This window comes from Ctenocephalides felis, unplaced genomic scaffold (genome assembly GCF_003426905.1).
Source record: "Ctenocephalides felis isolate EL2017-DRISC unplaced genomic scaffold, ASM342690v1 CF-g0.4_SCAFFOLD_00845, whole genome shotgun sequence".
NCBI classification, from domain to species: domain Eukaryota; kingdom Metazoa; phylum Arthropoda; class Insecta; order Siphonaptera; family Pulicidae; genus Ctenocephalides; species Ctenocephalides felis.
In genome coordinates this window covers 86,356,429-86,373,688 of record NW_020536999.1, presented here as the reverse complement: position 1 = coordinate 86,373,688, position 17,260 = coordinate 86,356,429, and the positions used below count along the sequence as shown (strand labels likewise).

General features: G+C 29.1%; 2 protein-coding genes and 1 pseudogene across 2 annotated transcripts; 1 reads left to right on the top strand and 2 right to left on the bottom strand.

The window, feature by feature from the left end:
• The first annotated feature begins 2,527 nt into the window (after positions 1-2,527).
• Positions 2,528-3,691, top strand: LOC113391267 (protein krueppel-like). The gene is made up of 2 exons (XM_026627212.1): positions 2,528-2,667; positions 3,499-3,691. The coding sequence occupies exons 1-2, from the start codon at positions 2,528-2,530 to the stop codon at positions 3,689-3,691; spliced, it is 333 nt and encodes a 110-aa protein (XP_026482997.1).
• Positions 3,692-6,921: 3,230 nt separating this feature from the next.
• Positions 6,922-8,235, bottom strand: LOC113391266 (annotated as a pseudogene).
• A 5,370-nt stretch (positions 8,236-13,605) lies between these two features.
• On the bottom strand, positions 13,606-14,450 carry LOC113391265 (platelet-activating factor acetylhydrolase IB subunit beta-like). The gene is made up of 2 exons (XM_026627211.1): positions 14,408-14,450; positions 13,606-14,277 (listed from the first exon to the last, which is right to left on the bottom strand). Exon 2 carries the CDS (start codon positions 14,266-14,268, stop codon positions 13,606-13,608), a length of 663 nt encoding a protein of 220 aa, XP_026482996.1. The 5' UTR covers positions 14,269-14,277; positions 14,408-14,450.
• Between the last annotated feature and the right edge of the window lie 2,810 nt (positions 14,451-17,260).

The window sequence follows — 17,260 nt, the reverse complement described above, 5'->3', positions numbered from 1 at the left end:
TGAACATATGTTTTGTAAGATCACCTGTTCTCATGAATGTCTTTTTGCATATATTGCATTCATGGGCACACTCACCACTGTGAATGAGCATGTGCCTTTCCAGATTACTTAATCGATTAAAAGCCTTGTAACAGACTTCGCATTTGAAAGAACATTCTTTGCTATTACTAGGAACATGATAGACCATATGCTTTTTTAAATGGTCTGATTCTGCAAATGATCTATTGCAAATGTCATATTCATAAGTTGTTGTCTCGACCAACTCCTGTTTGACTTCTTCTTCAATTGTCACCTCGGAATTCATAAATCTTTCTAAACACGTATCATCATCTTCAGAACACGATTCAGATTTAACAGTAACGTCAGGATCATCAAATTCATCCTCCATTTCGTGTTTGATGTCTTCTGGTGAATATTCTGGTGGTTCAATTTTAATTGCCTGATCATTCATAGACATAATTGTTTCGTCCGACATTTTCAAATATTTTCACAAAAAAAATTCAAAATAGTTGTGTGCTAAATAATATTCTAGTACTATCTATAATTTTTTTCAATATAATAAATACATACTCTTCTTTTATCTTATATCTTTATACTCTTCTTTTATCTATGAATAAATGAATTTATCTTAGTTTTTATTACATTTTTTGACAATTCAAGCATAGAGAGTATATTTCAGGGCCTTCTTACTCAGTACAAAATCTTCGTTCACAAACCATGTTTCGTATTATCGACATCTAGGTGAGAATTTGGCGCTAGTGCGCCGATACCAAGTGACAGGTTGATAATTCTCTAGCTGTCTCTAGCATCAGGCGGCTATTTTGATCGGGGTTGTTATTGTGTTTTGTGACTGTTCTGTTAAGGGCGTTGTTTATAAATTATTTATAAAATTTCAATTATTGTTTAAACGAAAAGTAAGACTCTTAAATGCAGAAGAAGTGTAGTGTATATAATAGAAAGTATAGAATTTATGTAATACATAATGTACTGTGTATTACGCTTGATAAAACGGAAGGTGCGATTGTTTCATTAAAAGCATTATTATTGTCTAATGCTTCAGTCATTGCCTTATGCTAGTCTAGCTTGAATGAAGATATTCTAACTTCGTCTAATAGGAATACTTAAGACTGTATTTTAATTCATTTCATTATCATTAGATATCGTATTTCTGAATCATGTATTATAATTTGTTAATGACATATGACTGTATTTTACTAACATTATTGTAGTAACAAGTTAGAGTCCAATAAAAATTATTATGATTTGGCCCTAGCATATATCATGATATATACACACGGGGTATTCTAATATTGTCTAGGATATATACTATTGATTGAAATGTTTTTGTTATTACTTAATATGATTTTATTATTATTATTATATTTTTACATATTGTAAAACAATTGCAATGCAAAGTTCAAATTCTAATAAACATATTTTTAAGACTATGTAATATATAATATATTTTTTTTATTAATAATACATTATTTTTGAAGTACACATATTTTTTTTCCAAATTTTGGCGCTTTAATTTGAATGGCATATGATATGCGAACGAAGCGCAATGTAACGCCCGTAGCAATAATTAATTTTTTGAACCAAAATATCGCGAGAATGAAACGTCTATACACCTAAGTCTGTTTTTACACGGTCTTTTTGTACACGGTTTTGATATAACACGGTTTGAAAATTGAATATTGTTAATTTTTTTACACAATTTTTTTCCATTTAGCACGATTTGAAATTTTATGTACTTAAATTTTATTTTGTCAAATTTAATTTTTGCGAAGTATGTTCATATCACAAAAGAGTATTTATGAAAGAAAAAAGTCTGAAACCATCGATAGTATCGATAGTTTGCGAACACTAGCTTAAAGATTTAAGTGAATTCCCCTTTAGCGCGTACAAACAATTTTTACTGGTCAAAGCAAATGTGAATAGCACTAATTTAATTCTTGTTCTTAAAAATTCTTGTTTTTTACCAATTTTAATAGGTTTTAGAGATTAGGAACAAATCACCCATTTTTGTATAAGATCAATGTCTTTTTTTACACGTTTTTTTTTTTACACGGATTCTTCTGGAACCAATCTCCGTGTAAAAACAGACTTAGGTGTACTTTGTTACTTATGTTTACTTATCTATGCGTCTATATTATTATTATTATATTATATTGTCTAGGATATATTTCTGGAAAGATGAGACATTTGTCGTGTCGCGTCTTTTCAAATTCAATATGGTTCTCTATGTTTCTACCACGAATGAACACGGGGTATTCTAATATTGTCTAGGGTTTCTACTCTCTCTACTGCCACAAACAAACTCTATGCTTCAAATGTTAATCATACTCTTCTTTTATCCATGTGTTAAATAATAAAAGTAAATCAGTCTACCAGTTGTGAGTCTGCCAATTATATACGTGTAAATAATTGATCATATTGAAAATAATTATTGATTAAACTAGACTATTATTTAGCACACGACTATTTTCGTTAATTTTTTCTGAGTGTAAGCAGTGAAAATATAAAAATGGCGGAGGAAACAATTATGTCTATGAATGATCAGGCAATTAAAATTGAACCACCAGAATATTCACCAGAAGAGATTAAACTCGAAATGGAGGATGAATTTGATGATCCCGACGTTACTGTTAAATCTGATGATGATACGTGTTTAGAAAGATTTATGAATTCCGAGGTGACAATTGAAGAAGAAGTCAAACAGGAGTTAGTCGAGTCATCAATTTATGAATGTGAGGTTTGCAATAGAACATTTGCAGAATCAGACCATTTAAAAAAGCATATGGCCGATCATATTCCTAGTAATAGCAAAGAATGTTCTTTCAAATGCGAAATCTGTTACAAGGCTTTTAATCGATTATGTAATCTGAAAAGGCACATGCTCATTCATAGTGGTGAGCGCGCCCATGAATGCAATACATGTAAAAAGACATTCACGCAATCAGGTAGTTTAAAAAATCACATGCTGATACACAGTGGAGTACGTCCCCATGAATGCTATATATGCAATAAGACATTCACAGAAAGAGGTAGTCTGAAAAATCACATGCTGATACACAGTGGTGTACGTCCCTATGAATGCGATATATGCAAAAAAACATTTACGCAATCAGGTAGTTTAAAAAATCACATGCTGATACACAGTGGAGTACGTCCCCATGAATGCAATATATGCAATAAGACATTTACAGAAAGAAGTCATCTGAAAAATCACATGCTGATACACAGTGGAGTACGTCCCCATGAATGCAATATATGCAATAAGACATTTACAGAAAGAGGTCATCTGAAAAATCACATGCTGATACACAGTGGAGTACGTCCCCATGAATGCAATATATGCAATAAGACATTCACAGAAAGAGGTAGTCTGAAAAATCACATGCTGATACACAGTGGTGTACGTCCTCATGAATGCAATATATGCAAAAAAACATTCAGGCATTTATGTAATCTGAAAAGTCACATGCTTATTCACAGTGGTGAGCGTCCCCATCGATGCAATATATGCAAAAAGACATTCACAGAAAGAGGTCATATGAAAAAACACATGCTGATTCATAAACGAGAGCATTCCTATAAATGTGAAGAATGTAATAAGGAATTTACTCAATCGAAGGATTTGAAGAAACACATGGCACTTCATAGTCAGAAGCCTGGTGAAGATCAATGAAACATAAGCATATTTGTTTACTTAAATTGAAATATTGTAAATTTTTCGTGCATGTAATGACATGTAGAAATAGTATGAAATATACAGTACACATTACATAATATCAATATCATTTCACAATTTTTTATTCTTAATTTAATATTTATAAATTAAGTATTATTAATGTGGATTAGTAACCATTGGTTTCAGGTTCAAAAACAAATTGGTCAGAAGTAGCTTTAACTTTCTAAGACCGTATTTAATTTTAAACAATGTGTTTGTACAACAAAATGACCGACACATTTTCAACATTATGCAAGTTCAAAGCCTAGAGTTAGTTATGAAAAGTAATTTAACAGTTAATAATAAAATTCAAAATAATGTCTTTGTATAAGCACAAACAAATTACATCATTTCTGTCTGAGAACATGTTTTATAGAATTTATTCAACTACATTTTTTCTTAAGATACTATTAAGTTATAAATAATAATTTAAAAGTTATTAATCAAAATACAGAATAATGTCTTTGTATCACAAAATAGCCGACACGTTTTCAACATTATGCAAGTTTAGAAATATTGTATAATATTTTAAAAATACAAGCAGGAATAGCAGTCAGCTATAGCTTTGTCAAAAACTGTTTTTAGTTACAATAAATAATTTAAAAGGTATTAATAAAAAACACAAATCAATGTCATTGTACAACAAAATGGCCGACAAGTTTTCAACATTATGTAAGTTTTAAAACATTTTGTGCAGTTATTTTCATAGTACCCCGCAATTACGAGAAGTAGACTTGAAATAGTTTTATCTTTTATTTTCAACTGTGCTTAAATTCGTTTCTAGTGTTAATAAGTTTGTTAATCACTACAGAATACTGTACTGTAACGTAATTACGGTATATGATTTTTTTTAATTTTTAATCCTAATAATTGGATCTGAAGTGACTACTCTTTCGTAAGAAAGTACACGTTTTTTTTCTCTTATTTGCATTATTCCAATATAACTAGAATATCGTAGTAATGAGATAATCATTTGTTTCTACCTTCTCATCTAAAGGGTCCGCCATCTAATTTTTTTTTTTTTTGGGAGCCATTTAGATTTTTTTTGCAGCTATTTAAGAGTTAGACAGCCATTTGAGCGTTTTCAAACAAAGTTGGTCCATTATTAACTAGAAGAAAAATGGATGTGTGTGTGTGTGTATGTATGTATGGATACAATTTTTCGTCCACGTTTTCGGGCGTACGGATCAACCGATTTGAATGGTTCAAAAAACATTCGATTTCTATTGATACGGAGATGTGCTGATTAGTTTTTGGCGAAGGCAGGTTCAGCCGTTATGTTTACTGACCTATGGGTCCAGCCGTTACAGAGATACGGAGCAAAGAGTGCAGAAAATAGAAATCGAGTTTTTGAGTGAACTGAGCATCCGATTTGAATGATCTAAAAAACATTCAATTAGTAATGATTGGGAGAAGTGATTATTAGTTTTTGGCAATGGCAGGCCTAGCCATTTTGAAGATACAGAGCTAAATGTGCAAAAAATGACAGTTTTTGAAAGAACTAAGCGTCCAATTGAAATGATTCAAAAAACTTTTAGCTTGTTTTAACAAAATAATTGATTTTGGAAAAAAAAATTGTATCATTTTTTTTGTATATCGAAAATAATTCAGATTTTATTTTTAATTCTGACTAAAGTTCTAATATACTTTAAACAAATAATTTTAACTTTGCAATTCAATTTATATATATAATTCTTATAAATATCGGTTGGGTAGTTTGAGGTTAAATGTGGACGAGAAGTGTAACACTTTTTTCAAATTACAAAAAAAACGGCTCGGCAGATTATCTCACAAAACTGACAAACTTTAGTCCTCATTGAGATACATCAAATGGCTTTTAAATTTGTGAAATCGGTTTGAGAAAACGTCGATCAAAAGTCTAATTTTGACAAATGCCAAAAAAACTATACTAATTTTTGCAAACTTTGGAAACTTTTCAAAATTAAACGACTTGTCTTAGGGTCGATCTTTACCAAAGCTAATCAGCACGATTCCCAAGCAATATCTATGGAATGGTTTTTGAATTTTCAAAATCGATTCAGAATTGCGGGCTAAAACGTAGACGTAAAATTTTTCACTTTTCTGCAAATTACAAAGAAACGGCCCGGCCAATCGTCGCACAAAACTTAGAAACGCTAGTCCTCATCGAGATACATCGATCGGCTTTTATATTTTTGAAATCGGTCCATCCGTTTTGGAGAAAACGTCGATTTACGGCAAAAAATCTGTTCGCGCACGCATACTTTTTTCAAATTTGGTCTCATTCGATTCAGAATGGCCTGAAACGTCGAGAAAACATAAAATTAGCGAGTCGAATTTTTTGATAAAAACATAAACTTCTCCTTCGGGAAATTAAAAACAATTAAACAAAACTCCTAGTTTATTCTATTTCGAATAATTTTAATTAATTAATTTCAAATATTTAATTATTTTTTGGTTCGATGAAATGATTTATAAAAGCTGGAGGACGTCTATCGATTTGTTATTCAGAAGTGTCCTTTGTTTACTCACAAAATTTTCCGAAATAGAAAATACTCTCTCACTTGCAATCGAACCAAAAACTTAATCGTTTTTAAAGCGTGATATAATAATTCTGAAAATATTGTTCTTTTATTTGTGACTTTTAGGGCTGAAAACTCTTTTTTTTTAAGTTTGAGTAGAGCAATTCACTCCTTCAACAAGAAGTCATATTAATCTAAATTAACATATACATTGATATAATAATCTAAATTAATATATACATTAGACCAAATATAACACAGAACCTTTCTGGGAACTATAAGAGACTGATATGATTCCAAATTTTATTGAACCGATATGGCTTCAAGTATCAAAACGCTTGCTTCCATCTAGTATATTTGTCATTCTCTGAAACACTTTCTTAGACAAAAATATTGTAAAATTTCTGGTTTTATGTTTAATATATTTTTGAAGTTTCTTAATATTGATATATCTAGACTAGAACATTGTGAAGCTTTTTCAATATTTTTATTAATAACTTATAAATTACTTTCTATAACTAATTACAGTCTTTGACAAAGTTATAGCTGACTAAATTCTCTAAAACATTTACTCAGACAATAATATTGGTAAATTTACATTCATATTTTTAAAATATTTCCGAAGATTATGTAGTACATTTCTGGATAGTAAATTTAAAAATTTAAGTAAACAAAAATGTTTATATTTCATTGATTTTCACCAGGCTTCTGACTATGAAGTGCCATGTGTCTCTTCAAATCCTTGGATTGAGTAAATTCCTTATTACATTTATAGGAATGCTCTCGTTTATGAATCAGCATGTGTTTTTTCATATGACCTCTTTCTGTGAATGTCTTTTTGCATAGATTGCATTCATGAGGACGTACTCCACTGTGTCTCAGCATGTGATTTTTTAAACTACCTGATTGCGTGAATGTTTTTTTGCATATATCGCATTCATGGGGACGTACACCACTGTGTATCAGCATGTGACTTTTCAGATCACCTTTTCTCATAAATGTCTTTTTGCATATATTACATGCATGGGGACGTAATCCACTGTGTATCAGCATGTGTTTTGTTAGATCACTTGTTCTCATAAATGTCTTTTTGCATATATTGCATTCATGAGGACGTAATCCACTGTGTATCGGCATGTGATTTTTCAAATGACCTAATTGTGTAAATTTCTTATTGCATATATTGCATTCATGGGGACGTACTCCACTATGCATTGGCATGTGACTTTTCAAATGACCTAATTGTGTAAATTTCTTATTGCATATATTGCATTCATAAGGACGTACTCCACTGTGTATCAGCATGTGACTTTCCAGATTACTTGATCTTGTGTATGTCTTGTTGCATATATTGCATTCATAAGGACTTACTCCACCGTGTATCAGCATGTGACTTTTCAGATTACATAAATGTGTAAATGTCTTATTGCATACATTGCATTCATAGGGGCGTATTCCCTTATGAATTACCATGTGTTTTTTTAGATAATTTATTGTTGCGAATGTCTTATTGCATATACTGCATCGATGGGGTCGCTCACCACTGTGAATGAGCATGTGACTTTTCAGATTAGATAATTGTGTGAATCTCTTATTGCACGTACCGCATTTGTGAGGGCGCTCACCACTGTGTATGAGTATGTGGTTTTTTAGTTCATTTAATTGATCAAAATCCTTGTAACAGATTTCGCATTTGAAAGATCTTTCTTTGCTATGCTCTTTTAAATAATTCGATTCTGCAAATGATCTATTGCAAAGGTCAAATTCATAAGTTGTTGTCTCGACTAACTCCTGTTTGACTTCTTCTTCAATTGTCACTTCGGAATTCATGAATCTTTGTAAACACGTATCATCATCTTCAGAACACGATTCAGATTTAACAGTAACGTCAGGATCATCAAATTCATCCTCCATTTCGAGTTTAATGTCTTCTGGCGAATATTCTGGTGGCTCAATTTTAATTGCCTGATTATTCATAGGCATAATTGTTTCCTCCGACATTTTCAAATATTTTCATAAAAAATATATTATAATAAATTACAACTTAGTTTTCATTACATTTACTATTTGACATTTGAAGCATAGAGAGTATATTTCTAGAAAGATGAGACATTATTTAACGTGGCGCGTCTTTTCAAAATCAATATAGGTTCTCTATGTTTCTACTCTCGCTACTGCTACAAACAAACTCTATGCTTCAAATGTTAAATCATACTCTTCTTTTATCCATGTGTTAAATAATAAAAGTAAATGACGTGTATATAGTTGGCAGGTTCTCACATCTGGCAGGTTCAGTTTCGTGGGCGTGGCCTATCGGCGAAGGCGTGGCCAACATTTAAATTCTAATTTTTTTTATGAAAATGATTAAAATATAATAATTTATTCAATTAAATTTCATTTATTTTGCATTATCTTTGTTTGACATAAAAATCTTTAACCTACAATCAAGTATTTTTACATATGTCATAGTACATTGATACCAACCGACATGATCTGCCGTGTCAAAATATGTTCGAAGATATGTTGAAATAGTGTCGAGAGCCTGCCAGTGTTTATTCGGCACATATTTTACATTTATCTTATTAATAAGTGAATTAGTGATGAATATTAATAAATAACTATGAATATAAAGTAATAATGTTGTGTTTTATATTAGTTCTACATAGTGAAAGTTGTGTTTTTTGTTTCACAAATTAGTGGCGGGCCTGCCAGAATTTATTTGGCAAATTTTTTACATTTATCTTATCAATAACTGAATCAGTGATGAATATTAATAAATAACTATGAATATAAATTAATAATGTTGTGTTTTATATGAGTTCGACAACGTTTTCAGGCTACTTTTTGCAATTGTTAAAAATCGTTCTTGAGGTTATGTTAGTAGCGGGCCTGCCAGAATTTATTTGGCAATTTTTTTACATTTATCTTATCAATAACTGAATTAGTGATGAATATTAATAAATAACTATGAATATAAAGTAATAATGTTGTGTTTTATATTAGTTCGACAACGTTTTCAGGCTACTTTTTGCAATTGTTAAAAATCGTTCTTGAGGTTATGTTAGTGGCGGGTCTGCCCGGTATTATTTGGCAATTTTTTTACATTTATCTTATCAATAACTGAATTAGTGATGAATATTAATAAATAACTATGAATATAAAGTAATAATGTTGTGTTTTATATTAGTTCTACATAGTGAAAGTTGTGTTTTTTGTTTCACAAATTAGTGGCGGGCCTGCCAGAATTTATTTGGCAAATTTTTTACATTTATCTTATCAATAACTGAATCAGTGATGAATATTAATAAATAACTATGAATATAAATTAATAATGTTGTGTTTTATATTAGTTCGACAACGTTTTCAGGCTACTTTTTGCAATTGTTAAAAATCGTTCTTGAGGTTATGTTAGTAGCGGGCCTGCCAGAATTTATTTGGCAATTTTTTTACATTTATCTTATCAATAACTGAATTAGTGATGAATATTAATAAATAACTATGAATATAAAGTAATAATGTTGTGTTTGATATTAGTTCTACATAGTGAAAGTTGTTTTTTGTTTCATAAATTAGTGGCGGGCCTGCCAGAATTTATTTGGCAAATTTTTTACATTTATCTTATCAATAACTGAATCAGTGATGAATATAAATAAATAACTATGAATATAAATTAATAATGTTGTGTTTTATATTAGTTCGACAACGTTTTCAGGCTACTTTTTGCAATTGTTAAAAATCGTTCTTGAGGTTATGTTAGTAGCGGGCCTGCCAGAATTTATTTGGCAATTTTTTTACATTTATCTTATCAATAACTGAATTAGTGATGAATATTAATAAATAACTATGAATATAAAGTAATAATGTTGTGTTTTATATTAGTTCGACAACGTTTTCAGGCTACTTTTTGCAATTGTTAAAAATCGTTCTTGAGGTTATGTTAGTGGCGGGTCTGCCGGTATTATTTGGCAATTTTTTACATTTATCTTATCAATAACTGAATTAGTGATGAATATTAATAAATAACTATGAATATAAAGTAATAATGTTGTGTTTTATATTAGTTCTACATAGTGAAAGTTGTGTTTTTTGTTTCACAAATTAGTGGCGGGCCTGCCAGAATTTATTTGGCAAATTTTTTACATTTATCTTATCAATAACTGAATCAGTGATGAATATTAATAAATAACTATGAATATAAATTAATAATGTTGTGTTTTATATTAGTTCGACAACGTTTTCAGGCTACTTTTTGCAATTGTTAAAAATCGTTCTTGAGGTTATGTTAGTAGCGGGCCTGCCAGAATTTATTTGGCAATTTTTTTACATTTATCTTATCAATAACTGAATTAGTGATGAATATTAATAAATAACTATGAATATAAAGTAATAATGTTGTGTTTTATATTAGTTCTACATAGTGAAAGTTGTGTTTTTTGTTTCATAAATTAGTGGCGGGCCTGCCAGAATTTATTTGGCAAATTTTTTACATTTATCTTATCAATAACTGAATCAGTGATGAATATAAATAAATAACTATGAATATAAATTAATAATGTTGTGTTTTATATTAGTTCGACAACGTTTTCAGGCTACTTTTTGCAATTGTTAAAAATCGTTCTTGAGGTTATGTTAGTGGCGGGCCTGCCAGAATTTATTTGGCAATTTTTTTACATTTATCTTATCAATAACTGAATTAGTGATGAATATTAATAAATAACTATGAATATAAAGTAATAATGTTGTGTTTTATATTAGTTCGACAACGTTTTCAGGCTACTTTTTGCAATTGTTAAAAATCGTTCTTGAGGTTATGTTAGTGGCGGGTCTGCCCGGTATTATTTGGCAATTTTTTTACATTTATCTTATCAATAACTGAATTAGTGATGAATATTAATAAATAACTATGAATATAAAGTAATAATGTTGTGTTTTATATTAGTTCTACATAGTGAAAGTTGTGTTTTTTGTTTCACAAATTAGTGGCGGGCCTGCCAGAATTTATTTGGCAAATTTTTTACATTTATCTTATCAATAACTGAATCAGTGATGAATATTAATAAATAACTATGAATATAAATTAATAATGTTGTGTTTTATATTAGTTCGACAACGTTTTCAGGCTACTTTTTGCAATTGTTAAAAATCGTTCTTGAGGTTATGTTAGTGGCGGGCCTGCCAGAATTTATTTGGCAATTTTTTTACATTTATCTTATCAATAACTGAATTAGTGATGAATATTAATAAATAACTATGAATATAAAGTAATAATGTTGTGTTTTATATTAGTTCTACATAGTGAAAGTTGTTTTTTGTTTCATAAATTAGTGGCGGGCCTGCCAGAATTTATTTGGCAAATTTTTACATTTATCTTATCAATGATGAATATAAATAAATAACTATGAATATAATTAATAATGTTGTGTTTATATGAGTTCGACAACGTTTTCAGGCTACTTTTTGCAATTGTTAAAAATCGTTCTTGAGGTTATGTTAGTAGCGGGCCTGCCAGAATTTATTTGGCAATTTTTTTACATTTATCTTATCAATAACTGAATTAGTGATGAATATTAATAAATAACTATGAATATAAAGTAATAATGTTGTGTTTTATATTAGTTCGACAACGTTTTCAGGCTACTTTTTGCAATTGTTAAAAATCGTTCTTGAGGTTATGTTAGTGGCGGGTCTGCCCGGTATTATTTGGCAATTTTTTTACATTTATCTTATCAATAACTGAATTAGTGATGAATATTAATAAATAACTATGAATATAAAGTAATAATGTTGTGTTTTATATTAGTTCTACATAGTGAAAGTTGTGTTTTTTGTTTCACAAATTAGTGGCGGGCCTGCCAGAATTTATTTGGCAAATTTTTTACATTTATCTTATCAATAACTGAATCAGTGATGAATATTAATAAATAACTATGAATATAAATTAATAATGTTGTGTTTTATATTAGTTCGACAACGTTTTCAGGCTACTTTTTGCAATTGTTAAAAATCGTTCTTGAGGTTATGTTAGTGGCGGGCCTGCCAGAATTTATTTGGCAATTTTTTTACATTTATCTTATCAATAACTGAATTAGTGATGAATATTAATAAATAACTATGAATATAAAGTAATAATGTTGTGTTTATATTAGTTCTACATAGTGAAAGTGTTTTTTGTTTCATAAATTAGTGGCGGGCCTGCCAGAATTTATTTGGCAAATTTTTTACATTTATCTTATCAATAACTGAATCAGTGATGAATATAAATAAATAACTATGAATATAAATTAATAATGTTGTGTTTTATATTAGTTCGACAACGTTTTCAGGCTACTTTTTGCAATTGTTAAAAATCGTTCTTGAGGTTATGTTAGTGGCGGGTCTGCCCGGTATTATTTGGCAATTTTTTTACATTTATCTTATCAATAACTGAATTAGTGATGAATATTAATAAATAACTATGAATATAAAGTAATAATGTTGTGTTTGATATTAGTTCTACATAGTGAAAGTTGTTTTTTGTTTCATAAATTAGTGGCGGGCCTGCCAGAATTTATTTGGCAAATTTTTTACATTTATCTTATCAATAACTGAATTAGTGATGAATATTAATAAATAACTATGAATATAAAGTAATAATGTTGTGTTTTATATTAGTTCTACATAGTGAAAGTTGTGTTTTTTGTTTCACAAATTAGTGGCGGGCCTGCCAGAATTTATTTGGCAAATTTTTTACATTTATCTTATCAATAACTGAATTAGTGATGAATATTAATAAATAACTATGAATATAAAGTAATAATGTTGTGTTTTACATTAGTTCTACATAGTGAAAGTTGTGTTTTTTGTTTCATAAATTAGTGGCGGGTCTGCCAGAATTTATTTGGCAAATTTTTTTACATTTATCTTATCAATAACTGAATTAGTGATGAATATTAGTAAATAACTATGAATATAAAGTCATTTTGAAAATATATATATACAACCCCTGAAAAAAAATACAAATATTCAATATAGACAAAAATAAAATTTACGCTTGAATATGAAACTTTTTATTTCATATTAACATCCTTACATTACATGTTCAGACATCGGTTGAATGATACAATTAAATATAACAAATGTAAATCATAAAACAAAGTCATATATTGTAACAAAGTCATATATTGTAAAAAATATTTGCCTTTAGTGGATATAAAGTAGTACAAAATATAAAATATAACTTAAAATAAGTATGACTATTTACATCTATCATCCAAAGGCTATGAGTAATGATTTGAGGCAGTGCTCGATTTAATCACAAAAATAATGACTGAGCGTTCAAGTGAAGTATGAAGAGAATAAATTTATTATTGTTAAGCAAAATATTATAGGTTTTCATTTGTCAGTCAATATTTTTCTGATTAAATCAATTACTGGTTGAAAACATTGATCATAGCCTTTGGCTGTGAGATGCAAATAATCATACATTATTTCTCTTGTTATGAAACCTCTTTCATCCACAATATTTCTATGTGTGTGCACTATGTGAATATGTCTTCTATTCATATTTATATTGTTAAATTTATTTAATAAACTGTTGACGACTTCCAAGCAATCGCGCTGGGCATTTGGTACTCTTCCTCTGGGAAGCATGGTGGGTAAAATTATGTGAGCACTCGGAAGCAATTCTTTAACGATGCTCACACATTTAATAATTCCTTCATAAATTTCGTGCGGTTTGCTATGTTCCGTGTTGTTTGTTCCTACCAATATGACCACAATTTTGGTTTTCAGATTTGATAATTCGCCGTTTTTTAAACGATAAAGAACATGTTCCACTTTATCGCCTCCGATTCCAAAATTTGCAGTTTGAAATGCTTGAAACATGTCCCAAATGGGATGCCTCTCCAAGTTTGCTATAAGGGAGTCTCCAGTGAGGATAACGTTGTGGTCAATCTTCGCCAATTTTAAATTATTTAAATGTTTTTGACGCCACATGTCACTTGCCCTTGAAGTAGGGATGGCGCATTTGTTAACATTTTCAAACTTTCCACTCATAGTGAATAACTGTAATAATAAATGAAGAACTTTATATTTAATACAAACAAACTTGTAAATACTGATAATTCACTCTCTTGTGGAAAGATATCTTTATCAGAATTCTGGCACAAATGTCTAAATTATTAGAGTAACTTACATAAACTCCGGGACGTCTGCACAAAAAACTAATTTATTATAGTAGGGAAACTCGTGGATACGCGTGAACTCTCAAAAATAAAATAAAGATTTGCTTCCGTTCACTTTCCAAAAATTCACTTCCATTCACTTTCACCTTCTAGCAGTGTTGCCAATGAAAGTTGCCATAGAACAAAACTGTAGATATACCTATGCCATAGGCTAGGACCTGGCTGGGACTGTATATATATATATACTCTTCTTGTATCTATATATATATATATATATATATATATATATATATATATATATAAATATTGTATGATTCTGAATTAGATGTTGACATATGTATTAACAAAGTTTAATAATCGGGCATAACATCAATGAAAAGCATGAATTTCTTTCAAAAATTTATTTTAAATCCATACGTTCCGGATATAATCCTAGCCTTCATTCAGTGTAAAAATTATTTGATCTTAGTGTTAAATTGGAAAAATTTAATAATCCATGGTTTTAGGATATGGTAATGCACTACACTATGTATTATAAACATTAACTTGAAATTACACAATATTATGAATAACACACGATCCATTTGTGATTTTTTCAAATCAGTATTTTGTGAAAATATTGTGTAATTTCAAGTTAATGTTTATAATACATAGTGTAGTACATTACCATATCCTAATACCACGGATTATTAAATTTTTCCAATTTAACACTAAGATCAACTCATGATCAACTAATTTTTCCACTGAATGAATGCTAGGATTACATCCGAAACGTATGGATTTAAAATAAATTTTTGAAAGAAATTCATGTTTTTTATTGATGTTATGCCCGATTATTAGACTTTGTTAATAAATATATAAATATATATATATATATATATATATATATATATATATATATAAACATGAACATATGTACACACCATATATTAGTTATTATAGAAGAATAGAATGCTAAACAAAGTCATTTTGAAAATATATATACAACCCCTGAAAAAAAAATACAATATAGACAAAAATATAATTTACGTCTGAATATGAATCTGAATTGAATCCCTGAAAAAAAATACAAATATGCAAGATAGTCAAAAATAAAATTTACGCTTGAATATGAATCTTTTTATTTCATATTAACATCCTTACATTACATGTTCAGACATCGGTTGAATGATAGAATTAAATATAACAAATGTAAATCATAAAACAAAGTCATATATTACTCTAACATCCGTAACAGCAACAACCACGAGAAGGTTTCTGAACTTGTGTTGCCAAAAATATTTTTCTGCTAAACAACGTGCAGTGTGCAGATATTGCTAATGCAATATCTGTTTAAGAAGTGGATTGTTAATTTATATACTGTCTTTGAATAGATGAGATATTAGAATTTCATATCTCATTCTCAATAGAGAATTTTATTTCTCTTTAGTGGATATTTTATAAGACAATATGCATTCTCTGTTTTTAATTTCATTTACAATATTAAAATGAAATAGAGAATAGAGAGACAGAGAAATAGAGAAATTACTTCTGAAAGTAATGGATATTTGTTTGAGAAGATTATAGAACAGAAAACATTATTTTGTCTCTCTTTAATAAGAGAAAAATCTCTTTTGTCTTTCCACTTGCAATCCACTTCTTAGGTTGACAGTATTTTATTTAATTTATAAATTTGTATAAGTGGATTGTTAATTTATATACTGTCTTTGAATAGATGAGATATTAGAATTTCATATCTCATTCTCAATAGAGAATTTTATTTCTCTTTAGTGGATATTTTATAAGACAATATGCATTCTCTGTTTTTAATTTCATTTACAATATTAAAATGAAATAGAGAATAGAGAGACAGAGAAATAGAGAATTTACTTCTGAAAGTAATGGTATTTGTTAGAGAAGATTATAGAACAGAAAACATTATTTTGTCTCTCTTTAATAAGAGAAAAATCTCTTTCGTCTTTCCACTTGCAATCCACTTCTTAGGTTGACAGTATTTTATTTAATTTGTAATTTTGTATAAGTTTTGTGCATTTTGTGCAGTACACAAAGTGTACAAAAATATTTAAAGTCAGGACTTCCTACAGCTCGTGGCGATAAAGATTTGAAGCTAGACTTTATCGCAATCATAATGTAGCCAGCGACTACACATCCCACAGCTTATCCAGGAATCACTAGAAGACTTAAATTTTTATTACAATTATTTTTGCATGTTATTAGTGATAAATCAGAATTTCGTTCATGTTTATACCATGAATCGCATTTGGTACATGCATAATATGAAGGATGATCTGTTAGCGAATCGCTAGAAGAGGTGCAAATTGGACAAATGTTTGTACCGGTGAGATACTTTTTAAAAAGTTTGTCATTAATTCTTCTCTATATGTACTAGGTTCCATTTTATAATTTAAATCAATGTTCTGTAATAGACAGGATGCATTTTTAATTGTGAAAAGCCCACAACTATGAGTATCATTCTGTTGAGGGGAAGTTATTTTATGAAAATTCCATTGCAATTTTTCTGTGTTTGTTAAACAGTTATTGCAAAATTGATCAAAAATTTGGAATCGGTCAAATCATCAGTACAAGAATTATGACACTGAAATGTTTTTTTCTGTATCTATTAAGATTAAGAGCCAATGGGATGATATTATGTGGCGCTATATACTTTATACCTGATGATAAATCTAGAACAAAGTTATCATTTTTAATATTCATAATATGGTTATATTCATGAACAGTAAAATTTTGAAGTTTTTGTTATTATTACCAATTGATGCTAAATGAGAGTCGATGATTATATCATCTAACCACTCATTTTTATACAAACTGAAGAAATTAATCAATTTAATTGCATATTTACCCAA